Here is a 15,886-nt window from a genome sequence, read left to right as displayed (position 1 = left end):
CATCTCCTATAGTTCTAGTAGGATTGTTCAGAGTGCGTGAGACTGTTTTACGCAGCATGTTGATAAATTGAACCGGTTGATGGAAAAGATGTCACTCAGAGTGTGCAGCTGTGTGCACTTCTTGTGTGTGTGTTTACAGTGGGAGCAGGATTGTGGCGGTTGACTGACTGGGAGTGACAGATGCATTGCCGAAGCAATGATGCAAACAGAAGTTTAACGATCGATTCGAAGTGGGTTTTGGCTGAATGCGTGTTGCAATGATGTCAAATGATGCGTCTACTGACTCTAGGCCCAAAATCTGCCCCAAATATCATGGACTTTGTTTGTTTTGCATAAAAAAAATCTCGAAATCCTGGAGGGACATGCTTTTCCTGTGAGTCCAGTTCAGCATCACAATTCGAATTCACACTCATGATTTGAATGGGATGGAAACCAGTTTTTAAATTCTCAATTTTGCCCAAGTTTGATATTAGTAAATGCTGCAGGTGTTGTGAACTTGTACAGATCAATACTCTAACGTGACCTGTTGGCCTTAGATGAACTTTACTGGTAAAGATCATGTGAGTTATGCTGAGCCCAGTGTAATGAGACTTGCACGAACGAGGTCAGAGCAGCTGCTATAGATTAAATGTTTCAGCAGAAGCGCTGGACACATGTTACATCATTTTTTTTTTTTTTTTTTGTCTGATATTCTCATATGCTTTAAAGTTCCCTTATCAACATAGACTGGAGTAGCCTTCTCTTCACTTGAAGCAAGGCTTAATCGATAATATGAACTCAAGACTGTGAGCCAGATAAATAATTGAATATAACAAACAAATCAGAAGTGATTTGTAGCGCTGTCAAAATTGTTGAGGTCAGAACTTAACAAGTGTCTACATGTTTCGGGAAGGCGTATGCTGCTTTGTTGCAGTTTCCAGTGAACTCTTCAGAATCAGTTCTCTCATTGATCTGTTGACCACATTGAAAAACAGCTGAAAGAGCGAAAATCTATCAGCGCTCAACCTTACGACATCATCAGGAGGATGTCAACATAAGGCCTTGGTTTGTCAAGATGAGACTGACCGTTATATATTCAGTCTTCTGGCTGTCGGACAGAGCACTGCTCAGCAGTATGTGTTTTTGAGCATGCTGATGCCAGGAAATCACAAGATCTGTCTGTGTGGCAGCACTTAATTGAACATAAGTAAAGGCAGTCAGTCAGTCAGTGAATAAGTCTCTGTAATATGGATCATTTGCAACCTGATGCTTTTATTAGAGCTTGGCTGTCACAAGCTTGTAACGTTTGCTGTCATGCGCTGTTTGTTTTCATGACTCGGCATTAGCGTTGAGTTCAGAAGAACAGCAGCGGGGTGGATGTCCCAGCCATCTGTCCCAAAGGAACTGTTCTAAATCTGCCAAATGCGTTTACATTTGCGATTAATTCAATAATACGTTGAATTGAATGCGGTTAAATCATTGATCTAATCTGGCCTTTTAACTGTTTCACTCTGTTCTGTGTGAATAACTGCGCCAGTAACAATGCAGAAGTGTGAACAAACCCAGAACACTGACTATGTGCAAAAGAGTCCGCCCACTTTTTTCAGCGGTCTTATGTTCTTGTTGCCTTCATAGGCCTATGTCACACTTCCTGCTTCCGCAACATGTAGGGATACAGAACTTCCGGTCAACAGTATTTCTCGATATGAGGATTTAGATTATCAGCCCTAATGTCTAAACCATCCGAGGTAGACTGACCACGAGCTATGAGGTTGTGAAACGAAGGTTTTTGCTCCTGTTGAAGCTATAAGTTTGTAAAACATTTTTTATCCACGATCTTATATAAAAAAAACTACACTACCCACAATCCTAAGTATAATAGCAAAGTCTGCTGATTGGTCCAACTCGCCGTTACCATAGAAACGTTTACCGGCTAGAGCTACCCGCGGCTGTTGTTGTAGTGTACCGTGTTGCTCTGCATCAGGACGTAGGCAGCCATACCTCAGCTTTCACACGCGTTCCCACTTGAGAGCTTTCATTTAACATCCGAATCACATCGTCATATGTGACTTCAGGCAGGTTGCGGAGAGATTTGGTCCAGCGGTATCTATCGGACTCCGTCATTGTAAAAAGCTAATCGGAAGAGCCGTATCCCAACTAAAAGACCTACTTCCGGTCTTCAATTTTTTCGTGACATAGGCCTATTTAAGAGTTATAGCCATATATACAAATAGTTATAAACTATTTGAAAGAAAAAGACAAAGTACAGAAATATATAGTTATATATTTGAATAAAATAAAGTGAAATAAATAAAGCTAAAGTGTTTTTTAGCGCTAATTTCTGGTCACGATTCTCTGATTGGTGGAGATTTCTTTGAAGAAGCAAGGGTAATGTAGTTTTTTTTTTTTGTTTTTTTTAACAGGAATGCTGCTGTTAAACAATTATTTATAAAGTCTTTCCTTATAAAGTATTGGAATTTGGAAGTGAATTGTTGTCAGAGATGATAACTAACCTCACCTTGAGCTGGCTTGGCACAGAGTTTGGTTTGTTATGAAACGCAGCGTGTGACTTTCTCTCCCCCATCACCCTTATTTGCTGTATTTTCCATTGGAAAAGTCAGAGTCCTGCTGTCACGGTTAACATAACTCTGACATTAATTCACACTGGACAGCCAATGTGTGTGTATTTTGTTGCTTTAGTGGATTCCTTGCATCCTTTGAACAATATATTAGCAAATGACCAGCAGATTAAATATATTCATATATCTGAAATAATATTTGTTAAACTCACTCACATAGGCAATGGGTGCCAATCGGTTCAAATGAACCCCACTTTATTGCATATTTAAAGCAGTATTATTTTACTATTCTAGTTGTTAATTTTTTTTTGTTTGTTTATTTTTAAAGTTTTAGTGCGTTTTTGTCGTTTATATTAGTTACTATTATGTTAAATGTCTACAGTTTTTATTATTATTTTTTTTCAATTTGATTTCAATATTTTATTAGCTAGCTGAAAAAATAAAAATGAAAGGTTTCATATGCATTTTATTTTAGTTAACCTTTATTTTATTTCAAGTAACAAAAATGTTTAATGTTTTAGTTTTAACTATAATAACCCTGATTTAATGGAGCCTATTTCTAACATCTTAGTCAAATGATGAACAAAGTAAACTTAGGCAATACACAAAGACACGAAACACACAAACAATACCGGACAAAGAACTGAATGTAGAATACACAGTGATAATGAACTAAATACAGACAAGTGTGCTTGTTAAAAAATGATTAGTTGTGGGAAACTAGAAGCAAACAGGTAACTGAAAAGAAACAAACCAAAAGCCCATGCCCAAATGAACTAAATGTGGCAAGTTATCAAATTAAAGGAATTGAATATATTTTCTCACACTCACCATGTAGTTTCAAACCTGTATTATCTGTAAACTACTACTTTTATAATACTGTTATGGAGTTTATTTGGTTGAGGGAAAAAAATGGAAAAAGCTATGCAGATCAAAAATTGCATCCAATTGTGATCCAATTGTGTTTCACAGAAGAAAGAAAAACATTTTTATTTACTGTGAAATATTCCTTAGTATTTGAAATGCATATTACTGTCTGGCTATTTTAGACCGTGTTCCCTCGGGAAGAACTTGGTACAGTTGGTGCATTTTGCCTCAGAGAGATGGCTCGGCCTCTGTTTGTCCATTGTCAAACGGTTTAGTGGCTGATCTCACTGTAGGAGGAATATAGATGTGTCTGTGTTGAGCCAGCGGTAGCAGAGCACAGCATGCACAGACTTGGAGCTCCACAGATCTCTTAATGTAGAGATGAGTTGTCAGTCACTCACAGCAAAGCTTTCATGCAACTACATAATTCGCCAAGTTACACCTTTAGACGTCATAGTCACGACTCACGTAGTCTCGCGTAGCCAGACCTTCAGACTGACGGCTGAAGGTCTGGAATGGGCTATATGCACGCATAAGTTCCGCATTTGACGTAAGGATGCTCGTCCATTTCCGGTTGTGTAGATTAAAGCGGAGGAAAACCGGAGAAAACGGGATTATGGCAGAGTCTTCAATATTTAATGTCCTCCCGTCTTTGAAACGAAACGTACATGCGTTTAGATGTAATTTTATATATAGTTATGTTTATTTAATATAATTTTAAAAAGAAGCATAAACACAACGAGGGGTGTCTGTTTTATCTGTTTTTGTGACTAACGTTTCATTAGCATAACCATGGAGTATAAAATTCAATATAAATTCTCGGTATTGCATTGGACTCTATGATCGGCGGAAGTTATCGAGCATCCTCATCCCTTCACCGGAAATAACGCCGTGCATAGAGCCCATTCATAGCACTTTCTTTGGCCAAGGCCCGCCCATAAGGCCGTTTGACCGACATGTCAAACAACCAATTACAGTTCGTTTCATTCAGCGTCACGTTTCGGGGCGTGGAAATGTCCCCACAACATCAGACCGACGTGCAACAAGTCAGTCAGCAGCAGTCACCGGAGGCGCTCGTTAACAACGGTCCGCGTTATTAAATTCACCCACGAACTCGCGCTCATGTCCATCTTATGCCCGCTTTGTCACACGGCCAGTTCAACCTCGTATAAATCAGGTTATGTGTGTAAATCACGTGCTCACGAGCGCTCACTCAGACACACTGTCCCCGGCGCTGCTCGTGCGTCACAGTTATGTTCATAAAGCGCTCCCCGTTCACAGTAACCGGCTCGTCTCATTCAAAACAGCCAGCTGTAACGTTAGCTGTCAGCGAGCCGCCGCACATTGAATACACATTGAACAGTCAAACGTTTGACTCTGCAGTATCTTATGCACCTTATAATCCAGTGTGCGCCCTATATATGAATACTGAATCTCGGCCAGCTGCGATGTCAGCGTCTGTTGTTTCATGTTTGCCCACAAACGCGGCTGATATCCCCTTCGCAATTAAGCACTTCACTTGATCTTCCATAATCGATAGGAGGGGACATACAACTACGTTTAGCTGATCTTGATTAATGCTCATTGTCACTCATAAACACAACAGTTTTTCTTCCGCAATCACACTTCTGCCCTTTGTTTCCCGGCGGACCGAAAATAAACGCGACACTGACGCCCCCCGGAAATCCGATAAAATTCAACCAATCAGATGACGACTTCGACATTCCTGAAGTGTTTCCAGTTAAGTGTACCATATGCATCAGACGTTTAGCCAACGTTCCGTGGGCGTGACGTCTGAGGCTGAGACTACGACTCACGAGGCAGATTCCTGATATTGAGCTGTGACTGCTGATTTGTTTTGATGTGTTCAATGTTACAGAACCAGTCTTTCCTGTAAGATACTTTGCAAAACCGTTCTTATTGCTTTCAGATGAAAGCAAGGCCAGATTCATTGTTTACAATTATTTCAGCCTTTTTGAGCTTTAAATATGTTCAGATAATTAGGCCTTATTCTTAATTCTATATGCCATTTCTTAAAGGATTAGTTAACACACCCACCCCCCCAAAAAAAACATTTCTATGAATTTCGATCTTTTGCAAACATGAAAGATGTCAGGCAGGATGACAGACTCGACACTCCAGTTGATGTTGACTATTTTTCCTTTTGTTTTCCCATAACTATCCCTTTAAAGACCAGGTGATCAGTATTAGAGCTTTTTGGCGATTTCTGTCATCATCTATATGCAAGTATACCCCTGAAAGTTATGGTGCGTTCACGTGCGATGGTAATTGATGAATACATAAAGCCACCCTCTCATGTGGTATTTTCCAGCTCGTAGAATATTTTGATACATGATTTGCCGAGATGAGATAACCTTTGACCTTTTCAAAATGGCGGAGAGCAACGTGAGAGTTGTGAATGGTAATGTTCAATTCATGATCTAGAAAATAGCATATTGTTTTCCGTTTGAGTTTGATAAATCATCTTCTTGCAGTAGCAGATGACTTAATAAATCTAAAATAGTTTTAGCTAAATAACAGGTCTGGATCGACAACAAAAGCACTTGAATGCAACACACTGGTAAATACCAGTTCACAAGTGGAAATGATCATCTTTTCCATAGCACGTGAATGCACCATTATTCATATCGCTCTTCCTCTTGTCTCCTAACAGGTGGAGTTTCAGGATGCAGCAGTACTGAGGATGCTGATTGTCTTAGTTTTGCTCATGATGGCTGTGAGCAGTGAAGCTGAGGTCTGCACAGGCCAGCACAACTGCTCCAGCTCCAACAGCTCCAAGGACTACTGCTATACGGGCCGGATCCGCAGCACCGTGCTCCAGGGCCTGCCCTTCGGAGGAGTGCCCACCGTACTCGCCCTTGACTTCATGTGCTTCTTGGTGCGTATCACAAGCCTACAATTTTCCATTTCTCTTCATCTGCCACGAGTTTGTCATTTAAAGGACAACTCCCGCGCAAAATGAACCTTTGGTCTAATTACACATTGCTACCAAGTCAACCGTTATCTGAGATTTGTTTTCATGATTGCCGAATGTAAATAGTTTTATCTCTAAAAACAGTTTAGCCTACAACACTAGTATAATGCCAGATGATAGGGCATCGAGTAATGACAAATAAAAATCGCTTGTTATTACCACTAACAAGGCTCAAAATAGCCCCACACTAACACGGTAGCATAATAAGGGTCCCTAAATTCAAACCGAAGCATTGAGAACTTTGTCAGTGTCCATACAGTTTAATAAGAAGATGTTTTATACACACAGTCAACTTCGCGAAAACAGGAAGAAGCCATCTTTGAAGAATAGTCTCTACCAGTCGATGTACGAACGCCGATCCAAGTGCGCTGAACTGTGCAGAATCTCATATGGTCCGTTGTTTCCGGAAGAAACACAAACTATTTTCTTCTCTTCAATATGTACTTGTAGCCAACTGTTCGCGCTCACCTTATCACCTTATTCACATCTCACCAGCGCACATGGATCGGCGTTCGTAGATCGACGAAACGATTTTGGAAATGCATGTTATAGATTTTATTGTAAACTCAATCTTCCGGTGAAAGTGAAAAACTTTTCTCTGGTGGTGTGGTGGACATTCTCTTAACCCAGTTAGTTCATTGACTACTATGAGTTAGTCTCCGCCTCATGCCCACAGACCGATGGCTTAACATCTAATGCGTATGGCTCACGTATATAAAATGAATCCTTTTTTATTGCCTGTGTTTGAAGGGGTTGTAATCACACACTGCAATGATCCACTTTTCGGGTTTTGCTATTACCTCTGAAGGCCAATATTCATATTTATAAGTGAGGTCTCCTGGTCGGATTTCCCTGCGAAATCCATCAGATGTGACGTGCAAGCGCGCTCCCGAGCCTCTCTATCCTTATTACAGTCTCTTCAGCTGACGACATGGAGTCTGATAACAGCCCAAAACGTCCTGCCGCCAGCACGACACAGACTCAAACACAAACTCCACATAAATATAAAAAATAAAAAAAAGTTTTATCTGCTGAAGCTCGTCAGGCAAAACGTGAATCTGATCGACTCCGGACGAAAACGCGGATCAACATTGGAAACATATTAGTAAACTCTAGTGAACTAGCAAGGTAAACTACATGAAACATGAAATGGATACAAAAGAATGTTCCAGGTGCTTTAGGATGTAACTTATTTTATTTACTAGATCTACTGACTAAAGGCATCACCACACTACTATCATATTGTTTATACACATTTCCAGACACGTTTAGTAGGCTACAGTAATGTTACTTCATACGATCTTACTTTTACACTGAAATTGTTCACTAGTCTAGTTCACTAACCGTGTTCGTTATCATATTATGCATTCACCTATGTTGACATTGCTGATTGTGAAAAATACACGAATAGCTAGTAACACGTGTCTTCCTGGTCTCCAGGTGCTGCTGTGTGTGTTCTCTCTCTTGAGGAAGGTGGCGTGGGATTATGGCCGTCTCGCATTGGTATCTGATGCCGACAGGTAAAAACTATTACGTTCCATACAGTAGCTTTTTATAGTAAACAATATTAGACAAAAATAAATGTAGCCCTGATTCCTTCAAATGTTTTGATGTCATTTTCATTGAAGTACAATGAAAAACAAACTGTAAAACCATTAAGACAGCACTTGCACAGTCCTATTCCAGCGACTCATACTGCGGCCTCAGCTGGCTGCGTTCACAGCATGCTCTTGGCCCCAATCTAACCCCAAATAAACACTCATCTTTCCAACATTTCCAGCATTTTTTGCCAGACTAAATATATACAGCTGGACACTCGATTCATCAATCTTGATGTAGACCTTTGATTTGTCGAAATAGAAGAGAATGCACTGAATGCTGTAAGACAACAGCATGCTCTCGCCTCCTGCATAATGGGTTTAGCCAATGGATTGGTTGTTCAGACAGCTCAGCTAGTCTTATTCTATTAGTAATATGACCCTGCCTTTCAATCACACTCGCATCCAGCGATTTGGAAACTGGTTTGAGCAGCACATAAGTGCATAAGAGATTGTGTTTATGGGGAGATCAGATTATATTCCGGGCACCTCAAATTTTTGTCCAGTCAGATACCATAGTCACATTTTACTACTCTGATGTCAGAAACTTCTCTCCATGTTTCAGGGCTTCAGGCTAGCATAAAGTCATGATTCAGCTTGAGTCAGATCCATTTACAGAAGAAGTGTCAACCCTTAATAAATGGAAAGGTTCATTTTGTGTGTACCTACCCAGCATTCATTGTTCTAATTTGAACATTTGGTTTTTGTACAACACCTACATTATAACTTTCCAGTCATCAATTTAAATGTTATAAATGTTGCTTGGGGTCAAGTGAAATCCTGAAAAGTCAGATCATGAAGCTTAATGCATGTTACAACTTGGCTATCCATTACAATTTTAATAAATAATTCAACAGTAAATTACTGCACTTATGTCATGGTGACCACGTATGTTTATCCCAACACATTTTTCCAGTTTCCTTTCGTCACAGATTTAGTATCTTGCTTGCAAACAGGTCAAGCCACCATTACTAGTTTGTGCCCTGTGGTGAAGTGATGTGGAACTGTAAAGCTGCCAACAAAAACTGGAGATATGTGCAGTTATCTCAAGAAAAATGCAATCCAATAAGAATCAAGGATTAAACAATTTTGTGGTATTTTCAATATAGTTTGTTTAAATAAATTTTAGAATAGTTTTATTCTTATTTATTTTATCATATGACATCTAAAACCAATAATGAGAATTTCCTGATTACATGTAATAACTTGAATTGAATTATTAGTGTCATTGCATTTCAGCTGAGTAAAAGAATCTTCCTCTGAATGAATGATCTCATATTTTGTCAAGCATGAACTTGAATCATTTCTTTTCCCTCATCAGTAGGCGGAATCAGCACTATCAGCGTCTGGACGAGGAATAGTATGTGTTGTTTTTACACTTCAGCTCAGCTCTATCTTCCAAGGACACCTTGTGTCCGCTTTTTGAATTTGCTCTCTGGCATTTCTTCTGCTGTGTCTATCGGGTGGATTTGGGGTGAATTTGTTCACTGTGTGTGTATCTGTTTCCTAATAACTCTTTTCACTTCTTTCTCTTGTCCTTTTTAATTTACTTCTTTCCTAGAGTCCATTGGTTGAGGGTTTCTCAAGATAATCATCACATTTACCTGAGCTAATCAATGTGTCTCGTGTGGATTTGTGTCTTTTAAAGATGAAGTGTGTAACTCGAATCACCAAATGAAACTGCAAAGATAATAGTTTCCAAACATATTCCTAAACTCTCCTACTACATTTTCTAATCCCTGTCTTCCATTGTTCTGATAAACAGGTAGTCCCTTTCAAATTCACAGAAGTAGTTTGAATAACAGAGCAATGTTCTGTAAGCACCACAGTCTTGAACTTATAGGAAGTCAAACTGATGGTTTACAAAGTGTAGTTTCTCTTTGTAAAGTTTTAAAAACTACACACTTCACCATTAAATGATATGTTTTCGTTCTTGTAAGCGTGGACATTCTGGCCAGGGTCTTAGCACCCTATAGGTCCCACAGGGAAGAGGATTACAGGGAGAGGTAAAAAAAAAAAATCCTGTGATGTCATAGAAAACCCCTGTGTGACTGGAAGGTCTTGTTTTGATGAAAACCTGTGATTTGTCCAGTTATTTGATTGTTTTGGTCATTGACAAGCAATAAGGGTGGATACTTATTAGAAGGACCCTATAGAAGTTGTCCTATAGAATCAGTCCAAATGTTTGTGATTATTGTAGCCAGAGAGTGACACATACACTGGCCCCAAAAACTATTTTGATTACATAAATTAGACTGAAAATTATCAAACATAATAATGCCATTTTAAAGACAGGCAGCTAAATACGTTTGCAGATTTCTAGTACATTTTATTTATTGCACTGAAGATCATACTTATGAATTGTGGCTTTTGGAGGTCATTGTATCTGTGTGTCTTTGTGTATCTCTGTTTAACACACTCTGCCTCAAATCAAATGTATGCTCCTCTCTGCATGTTCATCTCCTTTCTAGGTTTACTGCAGTCTCTATGTGAACAGTCTGTGTGTAATGCCCCTGAGCCTCTGATGCTAATTCTGTGTTTGCGTTTGTATGTGCACAGTCACTTATTGCTGCATGCCCAACATGTGGTTAGCCTTGATATGCTCTAATGGAGCTGGAATAATGTGAGCCTGGAGGAGCTGTGCCCATCACTTAAAATCCACCTGTGGTCAATCATTTTATCCCTTAAAACTAATCTTTAATAATCACAATGACATATTTAAACGTTTTTTTTTCCTGTAAAAAAATGTCTTCATGCCTTAAAATAGCTTAAGTAAAACTATACCCTTGCTTTTTGTTTACGTGGGGCCATGAATGTGCAAATTAGCTCAATCGCACCTACCCAATCCACTCGGTCAACTGTAGTAAACGCTACACAATGGCAAGTGGAAATATTCAGCCATATATGTTTGAACCCGAAACTGATTCTGAAGAAAAGTAAGAGCGAATTATACGGACTAGGCCCGGTTGTACTGGGGCGCTTGAGGGTGCTAAAGCATATTAAAAACACCACATAGACATATAAACTGCATTTTATAAATTATCACCACTGGCGGTATGTAAAGATTATTAAAGGAATAGTCATTTATCCACCCTTTGCTCTTTTTCCATGCCAGATAATAATTTGGACTAAGACAAGACAGAAAAATTTGAATATGTTGTCCATCCTACTTACCTGCATACATACAGTATACTTGCATAAAGCAATATATACTTAAAAGGAAATTTGACCTGTGTGATTGTTTATATCATCATGATATAATATTATATAATTCACTTTTATCCGTTGTATGCATTTTTATCTGCATACATATACAGTACACTCACATAAAGCGATATGTACTACATATAGCAAATCTCAACTGTGTAATTTTATTTATTTTGTCGCAAAATCTAACTATATTATCATCCAACTCTTTATATAAAGTTGCATATATAAGTATATAACTGCTATATATAACTTGCATATAACTGTATCCCCATGCATATAGTATATTTAAGTGTGTGTGTGTATATATGTATATAGCACAACTCAATTCAGCTTGATTGCTTGTATCATCCCAAAATGTGAACTATGTTATCGCCCAGCTCTAATTTGCTAAATGTGACTGAATGTAAAGGCATGAAGATATTAAGATACTATAAACTTTAACATCATGATTTTCTGTAAAGCTGTTTTGAAACAATGTGTATTGTGAATATACTATACAGATAAATGTATCTTGACTTGACTGTCAAAAAAAGCCCACAAAAATAATTTATGAATTAGCACGTGTTATTTGCTGGAAATTTGTTCGTTTGTATTGATTCATTTTAAATAATACATCAAAGGTTTGTCTCATCAATAACAACTTTGACCATCTTTTATTTTTTTGAATTAACTGAGAAATGAGAACTGCAGCGGAGAGGAAGAGTTTTGGGTTGAACTAGTCCTTTACCATGATCATCACAATGCTTTATATTACAGATCTTCCATTATCAACATCAATCTAATCATTATTGTAATAACTGCTGAATGAAGTGGCATGCCATTAAGTGACTGTACACTTGTGTGTTAGTGTTAGCTTGAGTTCAGTGCTCAGTGAGGGCATGTGTTTGATAATGTGTGTTTGTGTTCAGTGTGGCCTCCGCCATGCAGACGCCTGCCGACTCCCGATACGAGCGTCTCACCTCTGTGTCCAGCTCGGTCGACTTTGACCAAAGGGACAACGTAAGTAGCTTGCAATGTCATTTTTGTGGATGCTTATGGCTATGTGCAGAATGGAATACTAGCATACTGCACAATATACACTGTATTGACAGTATACATTGTGTAGACCAGCGCTGCGCTTGTGTTCTCTCTTTCGGTTTGTATTTCCATCTTACGGATTTATGAACAAAGTGCTATGCAATATTCTAATCTATGCACATTAATAAATAATATAATTATTAAGTGTAAATTTGCATTCCATTCACATGAAGCGATAACTACAACCCCATTTCCAGAAAAGTTGAGACATTTTGTAAACCGCAATAAAACTCACAATCTGTGATTTGTTCAATCTCTTGAACTTTTTTTACCAGTCAAAAGTACAAAAAAAAGTTTTCCAATGTCTTCACTGACCAACATAATTGTATTTTGTAAATATAAACACAGAGACTACAAGTTAACTCAACTACTGTTCTATGGATATATGACTTTTAAAAAGATGTATGGTTTTAAATCTAATAGTATTATTGTAAAAACGGGGGTTCCTTATGGGGTTCTTTAAAGGGGTTCTTTGAGTTCTTTAAACTTTGGTGAATTCTGATTCTGGTCAAGATTTTTCATTCATCAGCTATAAGCCGTTTTGAAAGCAATTTCAACGATATTTTTCCTATGTGTCTTTATCAGGGTTAGTATCGTTTACTACAACTATACTTACAGCTAAAAATAAAACATTATTGTTATACGATTTTATGTGCAATGCTTTTTTTGTGAAGGTCAAAGCAGCACATGACACATGTTGAGAGGTGCAATCCCCGGCATGAGTCATTTGAAAGGGTTCACTCTCGAAAACAGATGATCATCTGGGTTTCTGTGCAAAATTTGCATACTGTTCACAGTTCACTGTTAATGCACACACACCTGTGGGTTTCATAATGGCGCACACATGCCTTTTGACAGCCATTTGTTTGCCTCTCCCTTCCCTGCTGTGATCTGGAATAACTGCACTTATGTAAACTGGTGTCACGTGCACCCAGGCATTCTCTAACAACTCCTGAAACTGCTTTGGAGACATTGTCAATGTCTCTGAATGTTGAGGTGATTGACAGACAATAGTTAGAGAGAGTGAATTGAATTTTATGCTCTTTTTGTAGGGTCTCTGTTCCTGGCTAACTGCCATCTTCAGGATAAAGTGAGTCCTTTCTGCTTTTACTTTAGGAACATACTTACTGTATTTCTGTTTATTTTAACACACTGTAACTTCGAAATGTAAAGACTTACTAACTATAGGAAATATGCTGCAAAAACAATAAAAAAAATGGTGTGATTTTTTTTTTGATCACAAAACTCCAACAGTGACTATGGTCCTTTTTAAATTAGAAGTAGAGGAAATGAAACGATACACCAGAAAAAGATTAGTCCAATTATTCCAGTTAAGTGAAGTTTATAACAAAATTAGCCAAAATGATATTATATTCACTGTTGTGCACTGTAATGTCAAATACTTCAATGTAATGTATCAAAAGTTTTCAAATATTTCATTTATATAGTGCTATTTTGTTTATATTGTGAGCTAAATATTGTGCTTGTTTACTAAAAGTAATATTAATAAATTTAAGATTGTATTATTATTCTTTTATAGTTAATAATTTAATCAGATAAAAATCTTAGGGTTTTTAAGGGTATACTAACACATCTCTCTCACCCCTTCCAGAGATGACGAGATCAGGGAGAAGTGTGGCGAGGATGCCGTTCACTACCTCTCATTCCAGCGGCACATCATTGGTCTGTTGGTGGTGGTGGGTGTGCTCTCTGTGGGCATTGTCCTGCCTGTTAACTTCTCAGGAGACCTATTAGGTGAGTCAGAAAAGTTAAGAGTGAGTCATCTAGGATTATATGTCTGAATGCAGCCATTCCAGTTTCTCTTCCTTTACTGTATGCGACCAAAGACTCCCTTTGACCAGTTTCTTGTCTTTTCTCTCTGCAGAAAATAATGCCTACAGTTTTGGGCGAACTACAATTGCCAACTTATATTCTGAGTAAGCGCGGGTATTGTCTGTGACACTTACTTGACCTTTGAAAGATGGTTGATGAATGCATCAGCTATGTTTTTCTCTCTCTTTCAGTAATAATCTGCTATGGTTGCACACTACATTTGCCTGCTTATATCTGTTACTGACTGTGTACAGCATGAGGAGACACACATCAAAGATGCACTACAAAGAGGATGACTTGGTGAGCAGAGACAACTTACCCACAACACTTCAAAGAAATGTTCTGGGTTCAATACAAGTTTCTATTTACAGCCACGGTTATTTAAGTTAATTACAACAACATGTTCGTTACTTGAAATAAGGTAAATGTTAATTAAAATAAAAAAAATTTATTTCAGCTAGTTGCCATTTTCATTTAGTTTAACTTGATCTACTCAAATAAAAATAAAAAATAAAACTATTCAAAATATAAATAGTAACATATATAGCAATAATGTCCTGTACCACATAAAATAGTTGTATAACTTATAAGCGTCACATTTCTGCTTTTAAACCCTTAAGAACACTGGTCAATTTTAACGTTTTAATTCAGTTGTAAGTATCTTACACTTATAGTAACAACTATTTTAATCGAGCCAGGAGCATTTCTTTATTTTCAGATTTCATTTTGCCATAAACCCACATTACTCAAATATTTCACTTTTCCCTGGGAGAGAGTTATGAGCAAAGTCAGGGTAAACAGCCCATTGCAACCAACTTTTCTTGCGTAATCTGAAACGGGATATTCAACCTGAAAATAATGGAGGGTGGGACTTGGTTTTTATCCATTAGGAATTTGAAAAATGTGAAAAAGGAGTTTGAAAATAAGAGACCTTGGCAATGAAGTCGTTTCAGAGGCATATTATGTTTTGATGAAAATACATGATGAAAACATTTCTGTGTACAGATGAATCTTTAAAGAATGTAAACTTGGTTAATTTTTAACAAAGTGAACGAATATGATAAGAACAGATAAATATGTCCCTTCACCGACTCGCTGTCCTTTGTATCAAATTAAATATGTATATCCTAAGGTACGTAGTTTAGTGCTGCATGAAAACATTGCTCTCTTAATGGAGATCAGCATAGAGCATCAATCAATATTATGGTTGAAATAATATTTCTAATGCTAACAAACTGTACTCTGATGTCTCCACATTGTCTCCTTTCACAGGTGAAACGCACTTTATTCATTAACGGGATCGCAAAATATGCAGAAGAGAGTGAAATAAAGCAGCATTTTGAGTAAGTTCTTGTTCTCATCATCAATAAAGACTAAGTGTGTAATTATAATTCGTTACATTCATATAGCGCTTTTCAAAGCACTTTATATATGGGTAAATCTCAAATGTATGCACTTGTATGACTTCTGTAGAGATATTTTGAAGAGTTTTTCCCCCTTACATTGACATTCAATGGGGTCCAATATTGTTTGGACCTTTTGCTGGATGTTCTTGTGTTCTCTTTTGGACATGAGGATTTTATTTTTGGAGTGACCTATCCCAAACCACACAGTAAATTCAAGCACACTAAGATGCCTAGGCTTATGCTGAGACATGTAAGAAAATGACAACCTTATCTGTTTTAATTGTTCGAAAGTGGTCATGTGGCTACAAGACGTTCAGTGTGTGCATCCACTCAGTTTATCTA

The 15,886-nt window shown here is 37.9% G+C and overlaps 1 protein-coding gene across 3 annotated transcripts in view; it reads left to right on the top strand.

Annotated features, from left to right (window-relative positions):
- The window catches only part of tmem63ba (transmembrane protein 63Ba), a 32,345-nt gene that overhangs the window by 6,709 nt on the left and 9,750 nt on the right, over window positions 1–15,886 (top strand). For 2 of the 3 annotated variants that reach the window (XM_039672271.2, XM_039672270.2), the window contains exons 2-10: window positions 6,100–6,324; window positions 7,861–7,940; window positions 9,340–9,378; window positions 12,137–12,227; window positions 13,358–13,395; window positions 13,918–14,060; window positions 14,191–14,242; window positions 14,330–14,438; window positions 15,411–15,481. In XM_039672271.2, the coding sequence (XP_039528205.1) occupies window positions 6,130–6,324; window positions 7,861–7,940; window positions 9,340–9,378; window positions 12,137–12,227; window positions 13,358–13,395; window positions 13,918–14,060; window positions 14,191–14,242; window positions 14,330–14,438; window positions 15,411–15,481 (818 nt within the window). In that variant the 5' untranslated portion in view covers window positions 6,100–6,129. The remainder of the gene's footprint in view (window positions 1–6,099; window positions 6,325–7,860; window positions 7,941–9,339; window positions 9,379–12,136; window positions 12,228–13,357; window positions 13,396–13,917; window positions 14,061–14,190; window positions 14,243–14,329; window positions 14,439–15,410; window positions 15,482–15,886) is intronic. The other variant, XM_039672272.2, reaches the window with a different exon arrangement.

The sequence above is a fragment of the Pimephales promelas genome, chromosome 11 (genome assembly GCF_988280905.1).
Source record: "Pimephales promelas chromosome 11, fPimPro1.hap1.1, whole genome shotgun sequence".
NCBI lineage: Eukaryota > Metazoa > Chordata > Actinopteri > Cypriniformes > Leuciscidae > Pimephales > Pimephales promelas.
Note: the sequence above shows the minus strand (reverse complement) of the source record. Positions and strands in the feature narration are given on the sequence as shown.